At 40.6% G+C, this 22,827-nt stretch overlaps 1 protein-coding gene across 1 annotated transcript in view; it reads right to left on the bottom strand.

Annotated features, from left to right (window-relative positions):
- Positions 1-1,604: 1,604 nt before the first annotated feature.
- The window catches only part of LOC119726826 (cell cycle checkpoint control protein RAD9B-like), a 33,155-nt gene continuing 11,932 nt past the window's right edge, over positions 1,605-22,827 (bottom strand). The window contains exons 9-15 of the mRNA XM_038198684.1: positions 14,092-14,247; positions 13,229-13,312; positions 12,452-12,546; positions 7,809-8,181; positions 7,220-7,235; positions 6,943-7,017; positions 1,605-1,718 (exon numbers count right to left, since the gene is read on the bottom strand). Of these exons, the coding sequence (XP_038054612.1) occupies positions 1,605-1,718; positions 6,943-7,017; positions 7,220-7,235; positions 7,809-8,181; positions 12,452-12,546; positions 13,229-13,312; positions 14,092-14,247 (913 nt within the window). The remainder of the gene's footprint in view (positions 1,719-6,942; positions 7,018-7,219; positions 7,236-7,808; positions 8,182-12,451; positions 12,547-13,228; positions 13,313-14,091; positions 14,248-22,827) is intronic.

The raw sequence follows: 22,827 nt of genomic DNA, 5'->3' as shown, positions 1-22,827 counted from the left end.
TCCTGACTACGCCACTGCTTTACACATCCAGACACGTATTCAGAAATGTGCAACTTGTCTCACTGAATAGTCTGATAATGTAGCCCTATCTGCGATTGGTACATGCATCAAGCTGCCCATTCTGGTTGGAGCAGGTGAAGGATGTGACTTTGCTTTTAACTTTGTAACTAAAAAATGTTTAAACGTCTAGCCATTTCACAAAGGCTTACGTCTACCCATAATCTCTGCAGATTGGCGTGACTGACTGACATGATACATCAACAATGATTGACATAATAGATAGAGGGCTGTCACTTAAAAAAGTAAAAATTTGACTACATGTACATCAAATGTACTTAAGCACTGCGGTGCCTTCAAGGTTTTATAAATTAACCAGGTTTGAAAACATCGTTAAATGCATGTTTAACTTCAAAGGAAGATTGCTTGAACAAAGAACCTTTTTATATTTCGTGTTTCATTTCAACATTTTGAAAATTTGTAAAAGGAATTAGATTTTTGTTTCATGTAAACGTTTACATCGTCACATCCAATAGAGCAGGTCTCCACACTACCATGACATAAATGCTGGCTAATACTCTACTCCTGTAAACATAAGAATTTGTACTGCAACACTTCAACCATAGATTCTGCCTCTTTATAAACCTTCTTGATAAACTGCCGTTGCATTCTGAGTATTGATGAACGATCTGTTTAAAGGTCTGCCCATGGTGTTGTGGGATCCTATATCCATGCTCAGGTGAGGCATCTTTGCTACATCAGTCATTTGAAACATTCCCATGTAAAATTAGCAGGGAAGCTCATGGCATTAGTCACGGCCTGGAATTTGAAGGGTACATCATCTAATTAGGCTCCATACAGATGACCTTGTGAAGGTAGTTGTACTGTACCAATGCGTAGATTGATAGGATCAAGTATCTGTAAATACAGCACTAATGTTGTCACACACACACACACACCCAGACCTATATGGGTGCACACTTACTTGCAAACGGCACATTGTAGCTGGCAATACTGCTTGCAATGATTCCACTTAGTATTTAATGATATTCTACGAGTAACGACATACTAAACTTTACAATAGTAAAGAGGGCATTACTATTAAAAGAAAACTTTTGGAGGCACAACTGTTCACAAAGTAATCAATCAAAACTTATAAAATGATCTAGCATATTAACCACATTTGTTTTTAAGACGAACATGCAGTTTGGTTCATGTTCTACGTCCAATCAGTGGTCTCACTCGTTTTTTTATTTTGGATGGGGGAAATACTATTTTTTTTGACAATGTTAATGGTGAGGAAAATTGTAAAATTGGAGAAGTGAACTTGAGTATTATTTTCTAGCAGCAAATGGTTTTCCAGTGTGAGGCAATTCTCATGTCTCCCTGTTAGCAAGGGGGGGGGGCACAGGGAGCACCCTTAGGTATGACAGTAAGATTAGAACAGTAACATTGTAACTGTTCTAATTTCTAACTTGTGCCATCAGTCATGCATTATGCATGTAGTCATCAGGAAATGCACATGAAGTCATGGCATCACACATATCATTCAGTAACCACTAAAACCTCTGGGTATGATCTTAATGTACAACAGCTAATGCTGTCTGTCAGTCTGAATCCTCCTCATCAGTATCTTCGCACAATACCACAGCTGAAGACTTCTGGGCAGTCTCCAATGACTGGCTCAGCTGTTGAGATGCTCCAAAGAACATTGACTTGAACTATTGGTAAAACAAGATGCAAAAAGAGCATTCTAAGTTTAGCTTAAAAAAGTTCAAATTAAAAAAATCCAATTCAAAGTTAAAAAAAAACAACTTACTTGCGAATAATTGTCCTATTCTTCAACGCTCCTTACTTCCCGACTCCAGCAATCTAATGCTGCGCACACCTTGATTATACTCCTCGTCGATTTTGATCAATTTAGATCTCTGTTTCTTTTATTCTTTCAAAAATGACAAAGAAACCGAAGAAAACCCAACTTCTTTTTTTAATCCTCCGTTCGAAAGTGTACACAATTCGAATGCGAATTTGTGTTCTTTACCCTTTTCAAAAAACGCGCGCGCGGACGCACGTTCGTACGCGATGTCCTATCCAGTCTGTGTATATGGAGATCAATGGGCTAGCCCGTTACGTCATTACACCGGGACTTCCACCAGAGACCCACTCGCCAGCTCGGGTACTCGTGTATGACACCGGAGCAGACACGAGAATCACGTGATGGCTAAACGAACGCTCTCGTGTAAGGGAAACTTACACGTGTAAGCTAATCGAACGCACCCATTGCTAGCTGGTCTTAAACACTTTTCCAGTGTCACAACAAAATGTGGACTCCTAAAAATCCAGTGCCTCTTAACGTTTCATTGGTTGAACGTTCACAATCCTCACGTAGGCATGCGCAACACTACAAGCGAGACAGAATTTTATAGTTCTAAATTCAAAACGCAACACCCCAGGTGCGTTCTGCGTGACATCGCGCAGAACATGCTAGCGCGCGTCAATCTCCATGAAAGGGTTGTTTACATCTTACTCGCCAGATGAACACTCCATTATTTTGCTAGAGGGATGTTTCAAAAAGCATGAAGTGAACTTGTTGAACAAAATCGGGATTTTTTGAACGAATTATTTGATATTTTTTTACGGATAAGGTATTTATGAATGGGAATAAATATGTGCTCGGTCGGTATTTATCACTCTGTTTAATACCGCTTAGAGTCTGGGTGCTGATAAAAATGTCCCGAAAAAAATGGATTCTAGATGTTCTGTGGTGTGATCTGAAGCAATTTCTTACCACTTTCCTCCATGCTTTAACTAATATTTTCTTAGCAAAAGATAAATATTTGAACATCGTTTTCGAGGTTGGAGTCATTGAATCAGCTATCGGTATTCTGAGTTATAGGCGTGGGGTTCGGGCCCCGAAAAAAAAATGGATTCTCGATGCTCTGTGGTGTGATCTGAGGCAATTTCTTACCACTTTAACCAATAATTTTCTTAGCACAAAAGATACTAATTTAAACATAATTTTCGAGGTTTTCTCAGCTAAAGGCATAAGAACATTTTTTAAACATTGTTTTCGAGGTTGGAGTCATTGAACCAGCTACCAGAATTCTGAACTATAGGCGTGGGGTTCGGGGACCGCTTAAGGGCCCCGAAAAATTTTGGATTCTAAATGCTCTGTGGTGCTATCTGAGGCAATTTCTGACCCCTTTAACCAATATTTTCTAAGCAAAAGATACATTGTAGTACATAATAGGGCCCTGTAAATGAGACACGAGTTCAAAAATCGGGGGGGGGGGACATTTGATATTGTGTCCCCCACCCTTCAAAAAGTAGGGGGGGGACCAGTCCCCCTGTCCCCCCAGGATTGACGCCCATGGCATCATGTAGATCAATGATAATTTTTTTAGAAACTCAAAATCTCAGTGGGGGAGACTGGGGGGGGGGGGGGCGACAAAGTTGGGGGGGCGACTGGGGGCTGTCCCCCCCCCCCCCCCCGTGGCTACGCCACTGATTTCAAGGAATTTTAATTGGTCTATTATTATTATTTAGCTTATATGAATGGAGGAAAAAGTTTGTGCGTGGCCGATTCGCGTGATATCGCTGACTGAAACTGTGTGACCCACGGACCACCTGTCTATTTGCAGTGCAGTGGGTGTTAATACGCATTATGCGCTATGTCACGCCGGTTGTCAGCTTACTGGTCCGCGGTCGCCGTTCGGTCGAAGGGTCGTTTCTCAGTGGTCATCATGTGGATCATTCGCGACTATTTAGATTTAGATCAATGATAATTTTTTTAGAAACTCAAAATCTCAGTTGGGGGGGGGGGGCGACTGGGGGGCAACAAGGTTTCATGGGGGGGGGGGGCGGTCGCCCCCCCCCGGTGGCTACGCCACCGCCTTATTTTGTCCATTGTTCTTGAAGTTCCTGTCCGTCATTGCGTTTTTTATCCGTTGTGCTCTTGTCGTGGAACGGTTTTGCTTGAAAGGAGCGGGGTGCTGAAAAACAGAAGGCCTATGTTTGATCTTTTCAGAAAACGTTGCCATAATAGACATTTCTGTGGCATTTTTGCCAGGGGGAAGTAACAACAAGTTTATAGGGCTTATCTTTTCACAACCCCCCCCCCCCTATCGAATCAAAATGGCCACCAAGCACAAACGTGTGCTGACAGAAAGAACTGAATGATTCCCTCGCAACTACAAGGGAAATTGTACTGATATAATGATACGTTTTGAGGAATGGGTGTTTGGGTTGGGGGATGCATCAATAATACGCTCAATATTCCACCACGCTGAAGAAAACTAATACATTTAAACGAATGATAATTACATAAGAATGATTTTCCAACTTTAAAATGTTTTCCCCGCAATAACCCCCTCCCAAAATTACATAACCGGTCCATTCAATTTTAACTGATAAAAGGATGCCTTGCATCAAGAATCACTAAAACCGTATATTGATATGAATTAGAAACGTGTTTTTTTTAAGCTTGTTAAAGAACTGAACGAATTTTTAAAAGTTTTTAAAACAGAACTGTACTTTTAAGTCTCCATTTGTTCTTTAAGCTAAAACGTGTTTTATGGGGGTCATTCCGTCTGGAAAAATGCCAACTGGGTAGAAAATCCCAATGTTCCCTAAGATTCGTGAAATAACAATTTTGTTACAACTCGTTATACAATCTAGTCAATGCTTTAGGCCCCCCCCCCAAAAAAAGTCTCCGGTTTCTGGTATGCGCGCGCGTCGGCGTAGCCATGCGCGTCGGCAAAAAGAAAAAGTTTTTTTTTCAATGAAAGATGATGTCTCAAAACCGCCAAACTCACGTGTTTTTAGATTGGGTTATGGTCGAGAATAAGCTTTATGTGGCCTCTCTGGACTCCCATATATTTGCACTAAGTTTAGTCGGGCACCATTTGCAGTCATCAGCCGACATATGAAGCAAAAAAAAATCAGGTTAAAAAAAAAAAGGCCGCGTCGCCGCACCACTTTTTGGGCAAGCTCCATACCAGAAACCGGAGACTTTTTTGTTTGGCCTAATGAATCTGTGGTTTGTTAATCGTTTCTTCCAATGTATATGGCTAATAACATGGGCTTAATTGGGTAAATTGAATTATTTGAAACAAACAATAACACACCACAAAATTGGCAATCAGATTCAAGGGAATATGCTGAACAATTTAATTTCAAACAAATATTTTTAAACATATCCTTTAAAATCAAACAATTTAATATCAAGTTTAATTTACACCAGTGGCGTAGCCCCCCCCCCCAGCACCCCCCTCCCCCCCCCCCCCCACTGAAAAATTCCTGACTACGCCACTGCTTTACACATCCAGACACGTATTCAGAAATGTGCAACTTGTCTCACTGAATAGTCTGATAATGTAGCCCTATCTGCGATTGGTACATGCATCAAGCTGCCCATTCTGGTTGGAGCAGGTGAAGGATGTGACTTTGCTTTTAACTTTGTAACTAAAAAATGTTTAAACGTCTAGCCATTTCACAAAGGCTTACGTCTACCCATAATCTCTGCAGATTGGCGTGACTGACTGACATGATACATCAACAATGATTGACATAATAGATAGAGGGCTGTCACTTAAAAAAGTAAAAATTTGACTACATGTACATCAAATGTACTTAAGCACTGCGGTGCCTTCAAGGTTTTATAAATTAACCAGGTTTGAAAACATCGTTAAATGCATGTTTAACTTCAAAGGAAGATTGCTTGAACAAAGAACCCCTTTTTATATTTCGTGTTTCATTTCAACATTTTTGAAAATTTGTAAAAGGAATTAGATTTTTGTTTCATGTAAACGTTTACATCGTCACATCCAATAGAGCAGGTCTCCACACTACCATGACATAAATGCTGGCTAATACTCTACTCCTGTAAACATAAGAATTTGTACTGCAACACTTCAACCATAGATTCTGCCTCTTTATAAACCTTCTTGATAAACTGCCGTTGCATTCTGAGTATTGATGAACGATCTGTTTAAAGGTCTGCCCATGGTGTTGTGGGATCCTATATCCATGCTCAGGTGAGGCATCTTTGCTACATCAGTCATTTGAAACATTCCCATGTAAAATTAGCAGGGAAGCTCATGGCATTAGTCACGGCCTGGAATTTGAAGGGTACATCATCTAATTAGGCTCCATACAGATGACCTTGTGAAGGTAGTTGTACTGTACCAATGCGTAGATTGATAGGATCAAGTATCTGTAAATACAGCACTAATGTTGTCACACACACACACACACCCAGACCTATATGGGTGCACACTTACTTGCAAACGGCACATTGTAGCTGGCAATACTGCTTGCAATGATTCCACTTAGTATTTAATGATATTCTACGAGTAACGACATACTAAACTTTACAATAGTAAAGAGGGCATTACTATTAAAAGAAAACTTTTGGAGGCACAACTGTTCACAAAGTAATCAATCAAAACTTATAAAATGATCTAGCATATTAACCACATTTGTTTTTAAGACGAACATGCAGTTTGGTTCATGTTCTACGTCCAATCAGTGGTCTCACTCGTTTTTTTATTTTGGATGGGGGAAATACTATTTTTTTTTGACAATGTTAATGGTGAGGAAAATTGTAAAATTGGAGAAGTGAACTTGAGTATTATTTTCTAGCAGCAAATGGTTTTCCAGTGTGAGGCAATTCTCATGTCTCCCTGTTAGCAAGGGGGGGGGGGGCACAGGGAGCACCCTTAGGTATGACAGTAAGATTAGAACAGTAACATTGTAACTGTTCTAATTTCTAACTTGTGCCATCAGTCATGCATTATGCATGTAGTCATCAGGAAATGCACATGAAGTCATGGCATCACACATATCATTCAGTAACCACTAAAACCTCTGGGTATGATCTTAATGTACAACAGCTAATGCTGTCTGTCAGTCTGAATCCTCCTCATCAGTATCTTCGCACAATACCACAGCTGAAGACTTCTGGGCAGTCTCCAATGACTGGCTCAGCTGTTGAGATGCTCCAAAGAACATTGACTTGAACTATTGGTAAAACAAGATGCAAAAAGAGCATTCTAAGTTTAGCTTAAAAAAGTTCAAATTAAAAAAATCCAATTCAAAGTTTCAATACATCAGCGATGCAAACGTGACAATTCCTAGACATGTGGCATGCATAGTTTTCGAAAGTTCGCACAAAATGTGAGTACTATACACAGTTGGTCAGTAGAACCTGATTAAGTTTTACCATGTAGACTCCTACTCTATGCACAAGGAGCATTCACATCCAAGTTGCTAGTGAAACTTTCACAACAGATTAATTACTCTGAATTACCATACACATTCTGTGAAAGCAATGTCAACAATTTACCTACTTCACATGCATGAGCTGTTACTAAACAAATGGAACATAGTTTACATCTGGGAAGTTGTCTAGTAGTGCAAAAATATTACTGGTCTTTGCTTAGTCAACCCAGCTCAGGCAACACCTCAGGACCAGTAATTTTGCACTTCTTCAAACATTGTTGTATAAGTATTAGTATAGTAGTCGAGTCCTTTTTCAAGTCTGAGATGTATATTGAAATGTGAGTGGATACATAAGAAAATAAACCGATTAAGTGATACGAGTACGTGAGCTTTTGAGTATAGGAATATGAGCATGCGGGGCAACAGGGCAATTTGGAAATTTTAAAGGATTTGAAGGACTTGGACTTGATTTACATCAATTACAATAGAAAATCACTCTTTTCACTCTCTAGATAAAAGTATGCCTTTCACCGTCACAATAGAAGCAAACCTTTTTGGACTAGTAACATCATGTTTCAGTCAGTAATTACCTTTTGCTGGGGGGAGTTCCTGGCACAAAATCATAGTCTTCACTGTCACTAACATTGGCACTATCAACACACTGATCATCAGGGGCAACTACACCAGTCTGTTGTTTAGCATTCACTCTATGCTCTTCATCACAAGGCTCCTCATATCTTGCCAATACTGTCCTGTTTGGTTGCACACATTGGGTGATCTGTGTAGCTCTGTCATTGTCCTTTGGGGCAGCTTTAATCTCAGGGAAGAGTGCTGGTCTAGTCTGATGTTCAGATGCTCTGTGGACATGTGAGTGCAGAGGAATGACAGGACTACTGGGGCCTCTTGCTTGTACTCTGTCTTGATGCTCAAACTCTGCATCAATATCTTTCATCCTGTCTGACCCTGTAAATACGTTAAAAGTTAAATTGTATTGTATTCTAAAACTTATCATTTTTATGAAGGAAAAAAGAACACCACATTACACTTGGACACCACATTACACTAATGACTACCCCAAAACACTACCCACACAAGGCCTTTTGCTATATAAACTCATTGGCAACAATGGACCTCTGGAAAATGAAGGAAATAAAAGGAATAACAGAACAGGATATCAATAAAATGGAATTACATTTATTGAACTGTAATTCATATCCAATTCAATAAATGTAATTCCATTTAATTAATACCCTGTTCTGTTACTCCTTATAATTTCTTTCATTGTCCAGAGGCCCATTGTTGCCATGGTGATGATATAAACATTGTGTTGGTAGAGTTTTGGGGTAGACAAAAGAAAGACTTGTATCCGTTTCATGCATGGCTGAATATCAGTGAAACTTTTACTGACTGTGGTCAATACCCAGACCAAATGTTAGTTGTTTTTTTCCCCCTTAATGATGTTTATAGAATGAGTTGAATAGTTTCTGAGTTTTTAAGGCTCTCCAAAATAAGGTTAAATTGAAGATAGTTGGTACATTATGATGTGGGCTAATTGGAGCGTGTTCAAACTACTAACCCCACAGAATGATATGTTTGAGGGTCGTGCCTTTGGATAAAGGTCCAACTTTATATTGCACAACAGGAAGCTAGACTTACTGTCTTTGACTTAACTATTTGATTATTTCATGTCTTTGTTCTCTTTTCTAAAGGCACTCCGCTACAAGCCTTGGCTTATTAGGATTGTGCCTCCACAATATTGTATTTTGCTTTCTATTATGTTATTGTTCAGTATGGAAATAAATGTAATATTGAACTGAATTGAAAAACTGTAGCATACCGGCCAAAGAGAAATATTACACTTTGGACGGCATTTTTTGGTACTAGCTGGCATCCATGCTAGATCAATTCTTTGAACCATGACAAACAAGATGTGGGTGGATGGGTGGATGCCATCGTTAATTTTGACCCTAAATATACCTTATTTGCATAAATTGTTAATCCCTGCCGCGTAATACATTTATTCCCATATTTGGGTATATTCTTAATTTATTTTTGAAAAGTTTATTTTAGTGATTCTACTAACACACCCTTACTTAAATAGCATTTTCTTAAGCCGGCCTCAGGTGGACCCACGATTTGCTTGCGCCACGAAGGAACCGTCGGCATCAAGCAGAAAAATAATGCTCAGGTCACAAAACTGAGAAATCATGTGATGGTCGCGGAACGTCGCAGAAGTTGAAATTTTTCTAATAAAAAATACAACATATGGGATTAATGATTTTGCAAATTAGGTATATTAAGGGTCAAAATTAACGAAGGCATCCACCCACATCTTGTTCGTTATGGTTCAAAGAATTGATCTAGCATGGATGCCAGCTATTACCCCCAAAATGCTGTAAAACTATTATCTAGTGAACTTTTCCACATTTGGCTGGCCTACAACTGCCAAAATATACATAATAGTTATGATATTTCACAGCTGGGCTGTGCATCTGTTGTAGGCATACAATATTTCAACCCAACGTTCCACAAAACAAACTTGAGTCAACTGCTTGTTGTTATGTTATTGATGTACCCTAACGTGGCGCGGCCCCTAACGTGGAGCACTTTGATTTTTCGCCTGTAGCGCCTCGCTAGAGTAAAAGTTTTATCTGAAAGTTCTAAACACTCCCGCTCCTTAATCATGACCTTATCTACCTGTTACAAAGTTAGCAGAAACGTTTATTTGGGAGTGAATTTCCAATTTTATTTCAAAGTGCATGATGAACCCTTTGAAAATGTCCCCCAAAAATTACAAAATAATTTTCTGACAAACTTCTTGTTGGGTATAAAGTAAGTAAAGATAATAATGGTTTATCAAAATTTGTCAACTTTACAGAAATGTTTAAATATTAATTTGGAAATTTTCTGAGATTTATTGAAGTGCGCCAAGTTTGGCAACACTCTGCCGATTTGTGCCCAATTTCCGTACGCTGCTGTTTTTGAATTTCGGATTAATTTTCATGACACTGAAATTGTTCAAAGAGGTTAAATAGCAAGCATTAATAAGGTAAAAGTACCAGTATTTCATTGAATGAATTTGAAGTTGTCAACAAAGAAGTTTGGCAACACTGACGAAGAAAGTCGTGGTAAACGTTGAAGTGCACCACATAAGGGAACACCACTATAGTGCAATCTAGGTTTGTGGGAAAGGTGTAGGCCTAGTTTAGCTAAATATCATGCACATGTACCACTGGGGCCATAATGCCCCCTCCCCCTCACTTTTTCCACTAGGGGACATGGTCGGTCCCACAATAGCGTACTCTTGGAAAAGGCGCCCCTATTGATGAATGAGGTTTAGCCCCATGCCCACACTTTTTGAATTGGCACAGGCCAGCACTGGCGGTGTTCCCCCCCCCCCCCCACAAAAGTGTCCCGCCACCGCAGAAATGTGCACTGTCCCTGTTGTTTTTGCCCATAGTCCCGGCACATGCAAGTATTTATCATAAATTCTGGCTTATCTTGTTTCAGAACTATTGATCTGCCTTTGTTAAATATGTAGCATGGCAAACTAGATCTCATACATGTACATATCTTTTTGTGCTGCTTGCACTTGTTTTTTTTGCAAATGCCAGTCCTCCATTTTAAAACAATTTCCTTTTTCTTTAAATTTACTGACTTGGGCTACTATACAAGGGCTACCATTGGCGAATCCTTTTCTTTTAAACTAATATGATTTTCGTAATTTATCTCCAATGACCAATCGGCTCCAAGTTGGAAATCTTTCCTTCACTCACCATTTCAAAACAACATGCTTTAAGCAGGTGACATGGTGAGCAAAACGTTTTGCTATTCCTATTTTCCCCATAATACATGTAGCCTTTTCTTAGATGCAGCAGAAAGATGAACCGTGGACAGACCCCACGGGATATCATAGGAAGTGTATTAAGAGCAGTCCTTGTCAATTGTACATGTAGACCATGTCGTACAGTAACGAGCAAGTTTGAAATACCTCACATCACCCTCCGAAGGTATGTCTTTAAGTCTTTAAGGTATGTCTTTAAGTCGTGAGTGGCAAGGATCATCCTAGTCTTGGTCAAGGCATTCGTCATTATCTGTTTGTACGGTGTTTAACGGCATATCCTCACTGTGCAGTGCATTATAAATGCAGCTACGACCCCTGAAACACCACGGTCTACCACATTCCGACCTCCTGACAGTCTACCTAAGCATTGTCTGACCTCTCATGGAGTATGCGCACCCTGTGTGGGCAGGAGGGATCACAAAGAAACAGGTAGAGTCTATTGAGCGCATCAAAAAGCGAGCATGCCAAATCATCCTGGGGAAGGAGTACAAGGGATACACAGATGCCAGAGATCTCCTTCTTCTAATTACCCTCTCTGATAAACGGAGAAATCTGTGTCTCACATTTGCCCAATCCATGCTGAAACCTACATCTAAACTCCATCATGTGCTTCCACCAAGATCATCCAGAGCGTACAGTACAAGGAACAAACACTTGTTTGAGAACATCAGATGCAGAACTGTGCGCTTCAGTAACAGTGCAATACCATCTCTGTCCCGTCTTAAAATGGACATCTCTCAATTTGAAATAGCATACGAGGGTTATCTGTTTTTATTTCAATGATGGTTTTATGTAATTCGTTGAGTCTTAATTTTTATATATATCTTAATGCAATTTATTTTTTAATGAAATATTTTCATAGGTCATGTAATTCAATATATCTTAATCTGTATCCACAGAGTTTAATGTTTTTTACATTTTTTTTCTCTTTCAAAGTATGCATTTTACCAACAATGATTCATCTTGATTTTGACCCTTGTAAATCTGCCTGGTGCAGTAACACATTTTAATCTTCACACGATTTAGTTTAACTTAATGATCAATGTTTGTCCTTTCTATTCTTATTCATCATTTTGTTTAGTATAAGCAACTTTCTTAATGTTTTTAATGTAATTTAACCGCAACTCAGCTTTTGGCTGCTATGGTTGAATAAAATATACCATTTCAAATCATATTTCTGTGCCCTAAATTACATCTGTACACCTAGAACTGTACAACTGTAATTGGGGATCAGCCCAAGCACCAAACAAAACCCCCCCAAAACACCTAGAGACGTAGGGTATAAATGGTGCATTCTGATTAAGTGTTTCATGGATCCTATACTTTTAAAACGATGAATAGTTTGCAAGTTCAGTTGAACATTAAGCAGCAATACCCTGACTGTCTCACCTGGCTGCCTACAGTGACTGGTTTCCCTCTGGTTGTTGAGATCATCTGGAAAATCCATTTCATTTTGTCTCTTTGTATTAGGAGGCTTGGTTTTCCTGCATGGACGAAATGTATAAGCAATTATGATCAACAGTGGACTTTTCAACAAGTGTGAAGGGCTATTATCATGAAATTGAACTATGTATGTAGCTTACAGTGGTACATGCACATTAACAGTATCAGTCACACGTTCATGGTTCGTGATAAGCCGTGGGAGTACCGTATTCATCCTTAGTACCTCCGTGGTTATCTGTCATCTTCCTTGGGTATTATTCTTAGTATTACCGTCGATATTCTTCACCAATCCGTCCATATTCTTGACAAACCGTGGTGTATACGTAGAGAAACCTTAGGACAGTCATGGCTATCTATCCTAAAACTGTAGAGTATTCTCAGAAAGTCAATTTCTCCACGAATCACGACGGTTCATCGTGATCGATTGATTCTTGGTAAACCGTGGATATTCATAGCTCCAACTGTGAATGTGTGACTAGGGCTTTACAAGCAGCAGAAATAGCTGCATGATTTCAATTCTTCAGATTTAAAGTAATGAATAATAGTTTTCATTAAATAACTTGAATAAAATGTCCGTGTATTGGAATTTGGTGGTCAATGTATTGGATTTTTTTAATCAGTTTTGGCTCTGTGAGCACAAGGAAAAAAGTTGTCAACGATCAATGATTTGGATCTCCTGGTCAAATTCTTGTCTGCGTAGTCTGCAGGGTGGTTTCTCATTACCTGAATTCTCTCCGATCATCGGCTTGGTTAGAATGACTCCTGCTTGATGAGTTATTCACTGCTTGCTTCCTTTGCTTTGTTAAACTGTGATATTATAGCGATGGGAAAATGAACAACAAACAGATATCAAAATTAATCTGTTATCCCCTAAAATATTGTCCTACCAACTAAGGATGTGATATTTACATGCTTAGATAAACAACAACATTCAAAAGCTGTTCAGAAATTTCCCAAATGTTTAAATGGAACCTAAACTTCAAAAATGGGATACTGGATTCACAGGATCTACCTTCTATTTTTGATCACCTTTTATTTTTGATTACTCTGCCAAACTTCCCACAGCTGCTTATTTGCTTTCGATCTGGAGTTATTTTGTAAACATCACCAATTCTGATTTGTTGTCTATGCTTATTCAAGGAAAGTACTGCGATATAGCATTTTTGTATTGTGAGGCAATAAACTTGCCTGTTTTTGTATAATGCCTTCACCCAACCCTAGGACAGTAAATAACTCTGATTTGTATTGTGTTTTTGGTGATTTTCATTTGAACAGGTGTTTCATGTTTTAACATGTTTTACTGTTATAACGCTGCTTAAAAACAATCTTTCTTTTCAGTTTTGCTTTTGTGTATTTTTTATGTAATATTTCAGGTTGGATGGGTATGATTGTTACCTTGCAACTTTTGAAAATCATTAACTTTGCAGCCTGACGCCACATCCACACAAGCATCAACTTACTGTATTGTAAAGGCACCAGACTCTTCTACACCTTATTATAACATCCAAAAATGTTGAATATGCAAATAATGCCATACTACTGAGTGAGGGCTGCTAGTGGCAGCAATGTTGGACAATACTCATTACCTGTGTGTGTGGCTTGTATGATTGACTGCAGTGTGTTGACTAGCTGCAGAGACTCTGTGCTGAGTAGAGCTTTGACTGGATGGAAGGTCAGCTAAGGTGGCAAGAACAAATGTTGCTTCTAATGTTTGCTCACTCTCCATAGCAAACACAATGGGCCTAGATGACACAACATATGATTGGGCATAATTTCACGATGCTGACAAAGGAATGACTGTTGACTGGTCCTTCTAAAAACTAGCCATGGTGATTTGGTAATAATAAATAATAATAATACCAGAGTCTTATATCAACCAACAATTAGGTACTCAAGGCGTTGGTAATTATATCTATTTTTAAAGACAGGTAAACAAAGTTTTGGTAAGTTTCACTATTTACTAAAAAAATAAAAAATAAAAAATAAAAAACAAACAACTAAATAAATATAAAATAAAGATAGGCCTATAATTCTCCAAGAAGTTTGGTTTACACTTGTACGAACAACATGGAGAAAATAAAGACAGAAAACATTTTCAGATCAAAATATTGCATACACGTACTAATAAAATATTATCATAAGATGGAATTTTGCGTCAGGGTGATACAAATCAAATTAGGTTTTGCCCTTCACCAACGTTTAAACACTGTATACTCAGTGTGTTACCTCCCGTGTGAAAGTTGGAAAAAAATCACTCGGGTGGGACTCGAACCCACGACCTCCTGCTTTCTAGTGCAGATGTCTCACCACTCGACCACCGGGCTAGCGGGATCGTTTTTTTTTCTCCAACTTTCACTCGGGAGGTAACACACCGAGTATACAGTGTTTAAACGTCGGTGAAGGGCAAAACCTAATTTGATTTATATCATCCCGACGCAAAATTCCATCATTCCATAATAGTTTATGCGGTACCCGCTGCTATTTGCACCTCCGTCGGCGTTAAGCAGCGCAGGAGTCTACGCAGTCTCGAGTATAGCAATCCACCGGATGGATGTCTTTGTGACTGCTCAGCATTATTTTTACTTTAAAAGTTAGACATCATCTTGCAAGTCAATGATTAAATGGCAAAAGCAAATGGCAAGATGGTGCTGGGTGCCGCTTTTCTCAAGGCCGTGCCAGATGTCAATAGGGTGAAATCAGGTCAAAAAGTGGACATATAATGAGTATGAGTGGTGTAATGACTGAAGGGACATGACGGTAGCAGGCGTGTTCTTTTTGCCCGCTGCGTGCAAGCTCAGTGGCATGGTTGTGTCTTTGTATTTGGGCGTTGTCCTGTGCAGGGGCCTCTAGTGCCTTGGTATGTAATTCCTTGTGGGTTAGCCTTAATCCCTATTGTTGCTGTGCACTTAGATGCATTGGTTTGAGACTCGGGGGAAACGTGCTTGCTATCAGGCGCGCGCATGACGAGGCAGTGCGCCAGTTGTACGGTTCTGTCAACACGGTCGTGCCGGTACTAATTCATTTTGCCTGCCAGTCCGTCAGTTCAGTTCTTTGAGGATGGATTTGAAACTCGACTTAATTGAGGTAAAATTTAACAAAATGAATGAAGCGTATAGTTTAAAACATAAATAAATGAATACATACATAAGTAATTGTATGTTGTAATATTGTGTTTTGTTCAAAGATCATTTGGGTTCTCTCAGGGCGGCCTGGGTGTACGTTGTAGGCCACTTTTTGTTCGTTCGTACAAAAAAAAAAAAAAAAAAAAACAATAAGGGGACTTTTGGGCCACATTGCTGTCAACGGGAGTTGTCTCAACTTTATCAACATACACCTTGTTTTACTCTTACATGTAATTTTGGTTTGTTGATGTTTGGCGCATTAGAAATCCATACATTCTGGACATTGAAGACTTTGTCTTTGCGCGGGAGTTCCCGAATCAATTACAGGTTAGGCTTATATAAAAATGTTGTCATTGGTACATGAGTGATTAAAGGCAAATATGTAGATGTAAAAAAAAAACCCCCAAAAAATAAAAAATGTTCCGGGCATCATTCGTTGCTGGGCGATAAGCATATACATCATTATGCTCCTAGAGTTGTTCCTTTCCTGAATAACAGCCCTTGTTCATTTTCTTCCAACTCATAGGAGAAGGCTGATGCTTATCAAGCCATAGACAGTTCGGCCAGTGCCTTATTCAAGGGTTTATGCACTGCTTTTAAGGTGTCAGCCAAATGTTTGGAGCAACTGGTCCAGGACGGATGGGAGGAAGTGGACCAGCTTCAAGGGCTCGAAGGCCGCTGGAAGGAGCACATTTTGACTGTGGCGCCCAATGGAGGGCAACGCTGAAGTTTGGAGAAGATGCTGGAGCGGGTAGAAGCCGGTCCTTTGGATCAGGAGTGCAGCAATCCCGCAAAGAAACTCAAGATTCAAGGCGACGGTTCCCCTGCACAGGCAGATGTAGCCTCCAAGCAGGCAGACAAAGCAGGTCCCAGTACATCGCAAGGTGATAAGGAGGCCCCCGAGTCAGTGACCAAGAAGACGTCGCAGGTGAATACCCAATTTAAGTCCTTCATTATTTTACAAGTTGCACAAAGAGTTAAGAGCAGTAAGACCATTCCCGGGTTTCACACGGTGAAGGCATTTGCCCAACGTACGTTTGTGAAAAAAAATAGCTCCCCAATAGGGGCTTTTAGAGTGTTAATTTCATAGGCGTAGCGTGGTTAAGAGGCATCGCTTGAGGAATAGCGTTATACTAAGCACCAGTAAGCGTGTTTCGAGCACTGTGCAAGGTCCATAGATTGTTGCGTCACAGTACGCTATTGAAATGTGTTTGTCAATAACGTTCCGATTGTTGCTTCAAAAGGAAAGAGAGAGAGCTAGGGAAAAAAAGAGGCTTTTGAGGCAATCCCATTTCATTCGCTTTTGGCTGATTTTGCACATGGTAGAAGTTTGGAGGGTATATTTTGGAAGGCTGCATTTTTGTCTCGAAAAGAGGGGCCTCTAAATGTTGAACTTAGGGTGCCATATTTCATGGGCACGTTTGTAAAGGAGGTTTAATAAGCTGGAAAGCTTTAGTTTGTGCAATGTGTCGCGTCCGCAAGCTAGAGAATGTTTGTCAAGTGTTGTTTTTCTGAGGCACTAAATGGATGCCCTTTGAGAAAGGTCCTAGTTTCTATTTGAAGCCTTTTTTCGGAGGCCTTCATCATTGTTTTGTGTCTTAAAATATCTCACATAATTATCCCTCTTTCTCTATAGGTACTACATGTACACATATTGCTGTCGGTAATCAATTAGTAGATCAGGAAAGACAAGCCAGGTCAATGGTTTGTCGGTCAAGGGAGGGGCCTGTGCATTGTAGTTAATGCAATAAATAAATAAGCAATCAAAAAAACCAAAAAAATGAGATATGTTTGTGGTCGGTGGATAGGCCCTGACAGAGACATAACAAAACAAAAAGAGACATGTTTGTTGGTCGGTGGATAGGCCCTGACAGAGACATAACAAAACAAAAAGAGACATGTTTGTCGGTCGGTGGATAGGCCCAGACAGAGAAATAGCAAAAACAAACAGATGTTTGTCGGTCGGTGGACAGGCCCTGACAGTGAGAAACAAGCAAAGAAAAAAAAATATATATATATATATCATGTTTTGTGTCGATGGATAGGTCCCGACAGAGAGAGAGAAAAAAAGAAAAAAAAATAGAAAGAAAGAAAAAAAAAGAAGACATGCTTGTTGGTCGGCGGACGGGCCCCTACAGAGAGAAACAGAAAAAAGAAAAAGAAAAACAAAAGGACATGTTTGTTGGTCGGTGGATAGGCCCCGACAGAGAAATAAAAATACAAACAAAAAGAGACATGTTTGTTGGTCGGTGGATAGGCCCCGACAGAGAAATAAAAATACAAACAAAAAGAGACATGTTTGTTGGTCGGTGGATAGGCCCTGACAGAGAAATAAAAAACAAACAAAAAGAGATATGTTTGTTGGTCGGTGGATAGGCCCCGACAGAGAAATAAAAAACAAACAAAAAGAGATATGTTTGTTGGTCGGTGGATAGGCCCCGACAGAGAAATAAAAAACAAACAAAAAGAGATATGTTTGTTGGTCGGTGGATAGGCCTATCGGGGCCTATCCACCGAGACATGTTTGTTGGTCGGTGGATAGGCCCCGACAGAGAAATAAAAAACAAACAAAAAGAGATATGTTTGTTGGTCGGTGGATAGGCCCCGACAGAGAAATAAAAAACAAACAAAAAGAGACATGTTTGTGAGTCGGTGGATAGGCCTCGACAGGGAGAAACAAGCAATAAGGATACAAAAAAAGAAAATAAATACTCATGACAAGCTCTACCAGCACTTCAAGACACACTTCAGTGAGCGACCATGCCCACCCGCGACTGAGCTGCACAACCTCGAGAACCACCCCTACCTCACGCCCGATGCCGACACCCCCACCATCGATGTCAGTACGCCGAGCCTGGAGGAGGTCCGCGAGGCCCATGGGAAGCGACCTCGTGAGTCATGATGACGTCATTGATGAGTCATGATGAGTCATGATGACGTCATTTCAAATTTTGCATACTTGTGATATTATCTACCTATCCACAAAGTTTCATGAGGATGGGAACTTCTGTCATATATGTGTTTTGGAAATTCGTGTTTTTGGTAACGTCATCGTGACGTCACAAATTAAAAAACAATTGTGTATATACCTATTACCTAACAAACCAAATACAAAAGGAATTTTGAACTCATTTTTATCTTTAACACATCGCAATTTACCGACACACTTACTGTTCTGTAGATATAGGACTTCAAAATATGCACGTTTGTGATGACGCCACGTGTCCCATGATGATGTCATCATAACAATACCTGTCAGTGCACATATTTTTTTATTGTGGTCTTGATGTGCACCAAGTTTGACGTTAATCCAATGAAACAAAGTGTAAACTTTTGTAAATGCAATAAAATTTTAAATATTTAAAAAATCATAAAAATCAACCGATGACGTCATGGTGACTTCATTTCAGATTTCTTGTGACACCATCTACCTATCCAACTATCCACCAATATTTAAAAAATCATAAAAAATCAACCGATGACGTCATGGTGACGTCATTTCAGATTTCTTGTGACACCATCTACCTATCCACCAAGTTTCATGACGATTGGGCCTTCCCTTATATGTGTTTTCAAAAATGGCATTTTTGATGACGTCATCGTGACGTCACACTTTTTTCTAAATTTTGGGCAAACACGTATTACCTATCAACATAATACAAAAAGAATTTTCAATTTTGCATGTTGCGTTCGTGAGATATGGCTTAAAGCTCCAAAAATTCAAAAAATTATATTAAATCGCACGATGACGTCATCGTGACGTCACCTCAATTTTTACCTATAACACATCCCGGTCTACCAACATACTGAGTTTCAACCCAATCGGACTTACAGTTCTGTAGATGTAGGCCTTCCAAATATGCACGTTTGTGATGACGTCACGTGACCCATGATGACGTAATCATGACGTCACTCTTAGAGACACAACTTCACTATAGGGTCATTACCTGAGATAAGTTTCATTGGAAAAGGACTTTGTTTTAGGTCAAAAGTGGGTCACACCAAAAACGTGTACAAAGTCAATGGGATTTGGGGTGGACCCAAAAAGATCAAAAAGAAAAAAAAAAATCAGAACAAAAACAAAGGCTTTTCTGCTGTTCAGCGGAAAAGCCAAAAAGGCAGGTGCGTTGGTCAGAGGATGAGCCCCGACGACAGAGGTAGAATATAAAAAAAAAAAAAAGGCGGCGGTTGGGGGATGAGCCTCTGAAAGAAAAGAAAAGAAACAAAAAGTATTGTGGTTTGTTCCATGCGCATGCAGGCAAAATCGGCATTGGATGTCCACAAAGCACGGCGCCTGGAGCTCCTCAAGGCATGCATGGAGACCGGATACGATCGCAACGTCGCCTACGTTATGGCCCTGCTTAGGAAGTGTGTCAAAGAATTCACGCCACTGTCTTCTGATGATGTAAAGGAAAAGCAGCTATATGTCAACTTGCTCGCAGAGTGTACTAAGCATGTAGATGCTAAGATAGAAGGTATCGCAATGTATATAAGTCAGTAACTGGGGAGGAATGTGACAAGCGTATGCGCTTTGCAAGAAAGCACTTGGGGCTAAGCGCACCGCCTTTGGAGGGGAGACCCAGGTTCAGAGTGCAGGGGCAAAACAGGCCCAAGCAGTTAGGTTTTCGCGGGGGCAGAGCCGGTTTTCAATGGGGCCGTCCTTCCGAGGGCGGGGGCCCACCGCGTTATAAGGCTGGGCCCTGTTTCCGTTGCCAAAAAATTGGCCATATTGCTCGAGATTGTAAAGAAATTATTTGAGCCAGCAAAATTTCTGAGCCGTGGGGCCTTATGTAAGGCGGCAGGGTATGGAGGCGCGTGCGTTCCTTATGGATAGCAGGGGCCTTCAGGCGTTTCGGATTTATTGGTAGGGTAAAAAAAAAATATTAAAGAAAAATAAATAAATAAATAAATAAAGTTATGAGGGTAGCATTAATTACGTAATGCGAAAAAAAAGAAGATAAAAATAAATAGATAAGGTAAATACAGTAGATGATGATGCGAGACAGACAAAAATTATCAATTCAAAGGAATTGGAGACTGAGGATTTCATTATTGGTCATTAATGAAGAATATTTTGGTAATATCACAAGCTTAGATATGAACAAACGCTATACATTTGGTACAAATGAACCATATAGGACAAATTTCAGTTATTAAAGAGGGTTGATTGCAGTTTATCGGTCTTCTGTGTGCTGTTGGGTTCCATGTCAAGGCTACTTACTCATGGAGTTGTTAGAAAAGAAAGCAAAGTACGAAGTTGTGCATGAATTTGTGTACATTGTTTCGATAGGAGTATCAGCGTTATTTGAATATCCTGAAGAGCCATTCGTGGGAGAAGCCTCTTGGTCAGTCCTTTGATCCCATTGCTGCACAAGCTGTGAGGAGGAGACGTAGGGTCTTTAAGTGGGTGGATATTCATGGGCAGCCAAGCGACTACCCGGCTCCTTTAGCACCTACCCCGGGGGATGTTATTTCGGGCAGAGCCGTGCCGGATTTGCAGGCTCTCCGATTCAGGGACCCAGAGTTCTTTGTGGCCGGTTCGTTAAGACAAGACCCTGGTATTTGGAATGATGTTTTGGCAGAATCGCCCGACAAGGAATATGTTCGGGCCTGGTTGCATCAGGGAGTTAACCTTTAGGATTTCTTCCAACCATTTGAGAGTCAATATAGGGGTAGAAGTTGTTGTTCTGATATACCCCCTGAGATGTATTTTTTTAATTCTCCTCTTTGTCGAGATCGTGTGAATTTTATCAGCACCACTATCACTAAGCGCTTAATAGAGGGTTCCATCGACCTCCTCGGTAAGATCCAAGAAGTGGAGCCACCGAGGTGTATAAACGCTCCGACAATAGAGCCTAAGAAGCCTCGTCTGTCTATGAAGGGCCCTAACCTGTGGTGCAAGGATACGCCTTTTAATTTGGTCCCTTTGGGTGACATTGTCAAGCCTATAGAGCAAGGCGGTTTCTTCTCGGGCACGGACGACTGCCAAGGATACAAACAGGTTTTCTTATCCAAGGAATCGAGGACCTTTTGTGGCTTCGAGTGGGTGGGCTTTTACTTCGCTGATGCTACTCTGCCTTTTGGTTAAAAAAAAAGTGTGCATATCTTTTCGTCTATTGGTTTTTGCCTTTCGACGTGGCTCAAGAACAGAGGGATACATACTGAAGTCTGGACAGACGATCGTTTTATAGGGGAGTGCAAGTCGGGTGAGGGGCAGTCATGTTAGGTGTATCGTAATAGTTCATTATTTTGGTTGCATTCCAGGGTGAGCGGGATGTGTGCGAGGAGAGTCCTTATACCAGATCTCTTCCAGCCTCATATGTCGTATGCTACATACAGTCCAAATTGGGCTTTTTCGTCAATTTGAAGAAGAGTCATTTGCAGCCATCTCATTCGATGGTTCATCTCGGATTTGGAATATGCTCAAAATCTCTATCATTTTGGATTCCGGAGCGCAAGAAAACATCCTTCGCTGAGGTTAGAGAGTCAATTTTGAGGGAGAATCAAGTCGTTCTAAAGCAGATGCAGCGATTCGCGGGCAAGGCTCAAAGTTTCAGTTTGGTTTTTCCCAGCCGCATCCTTGTTTCTCAGGGAATGTTTCTCGTTCTCAGCCACTCTTGATGATCTCTCCCCTGCGTCCCTGCCTCCCGAGGTGCGGGAGGAGGTGTCCTTTTGGCGATTCGTCGACTCTTTCTCGCAGCCCATCCCTTGGAAGCAAGAGCGCCACCTGACCATTGCATTATCGGCAGACGCATCGGGCTACAAATGGGGTGGTACGTTACTTCTGGGCAGGCCTCCGAGCAAAATCCAAGCCACTCGCAAGGATTCTCAGACCTATTTTTGCCCTTTCTTTAGAGGCAAATTTTGCGCTTCAATTGAGCTGGGTCTCATCTAAAGATAACCCTGCCGACGCTCCATCAAGAACGACCTCGAGGGCAGACTCTCATTTGGCACATCATTTGTGGGTTCCTTTTCAGAACGAATTTGGGGGTCCTTCAGGGTTTACCTTCGACTTGATGGCCCTGCCTTCAAACGTTCCGGCGCGCAAAGATGGCGTCCCGCTCAAATTGTTCTCAAGGTTCCCCGTGCCCGGTTTGGCGGGTATAAACGTTTTTGCTCAACAGTGCCCGCGGGGCGAACATCTGTATGTGTTTCCTCCCTTCGCCCTCATTGTCCTCCCTTCGCCCTCATTGCACCCCT

This window comes from Patiria miniata, unplaced genomic scaffold (genome assembly GCF_015706575.1).
Source record: "Patiria miniata isolate m_02_andy unplaced genomic scaffold, ASM1570657v1 HiC_scaffold_2, whole genome shotgun sequence".
NCBI classification, from domain to species: domain Eukaryota; kingdom Metazoa; phylum Echinodermata; class Asteroidea; order Valvatida; family Asterinidae; genus Patiria; species Patiria miniata.
This window is presented reverse-complemented; position numbering and strand designations above follow the sequence as displayed.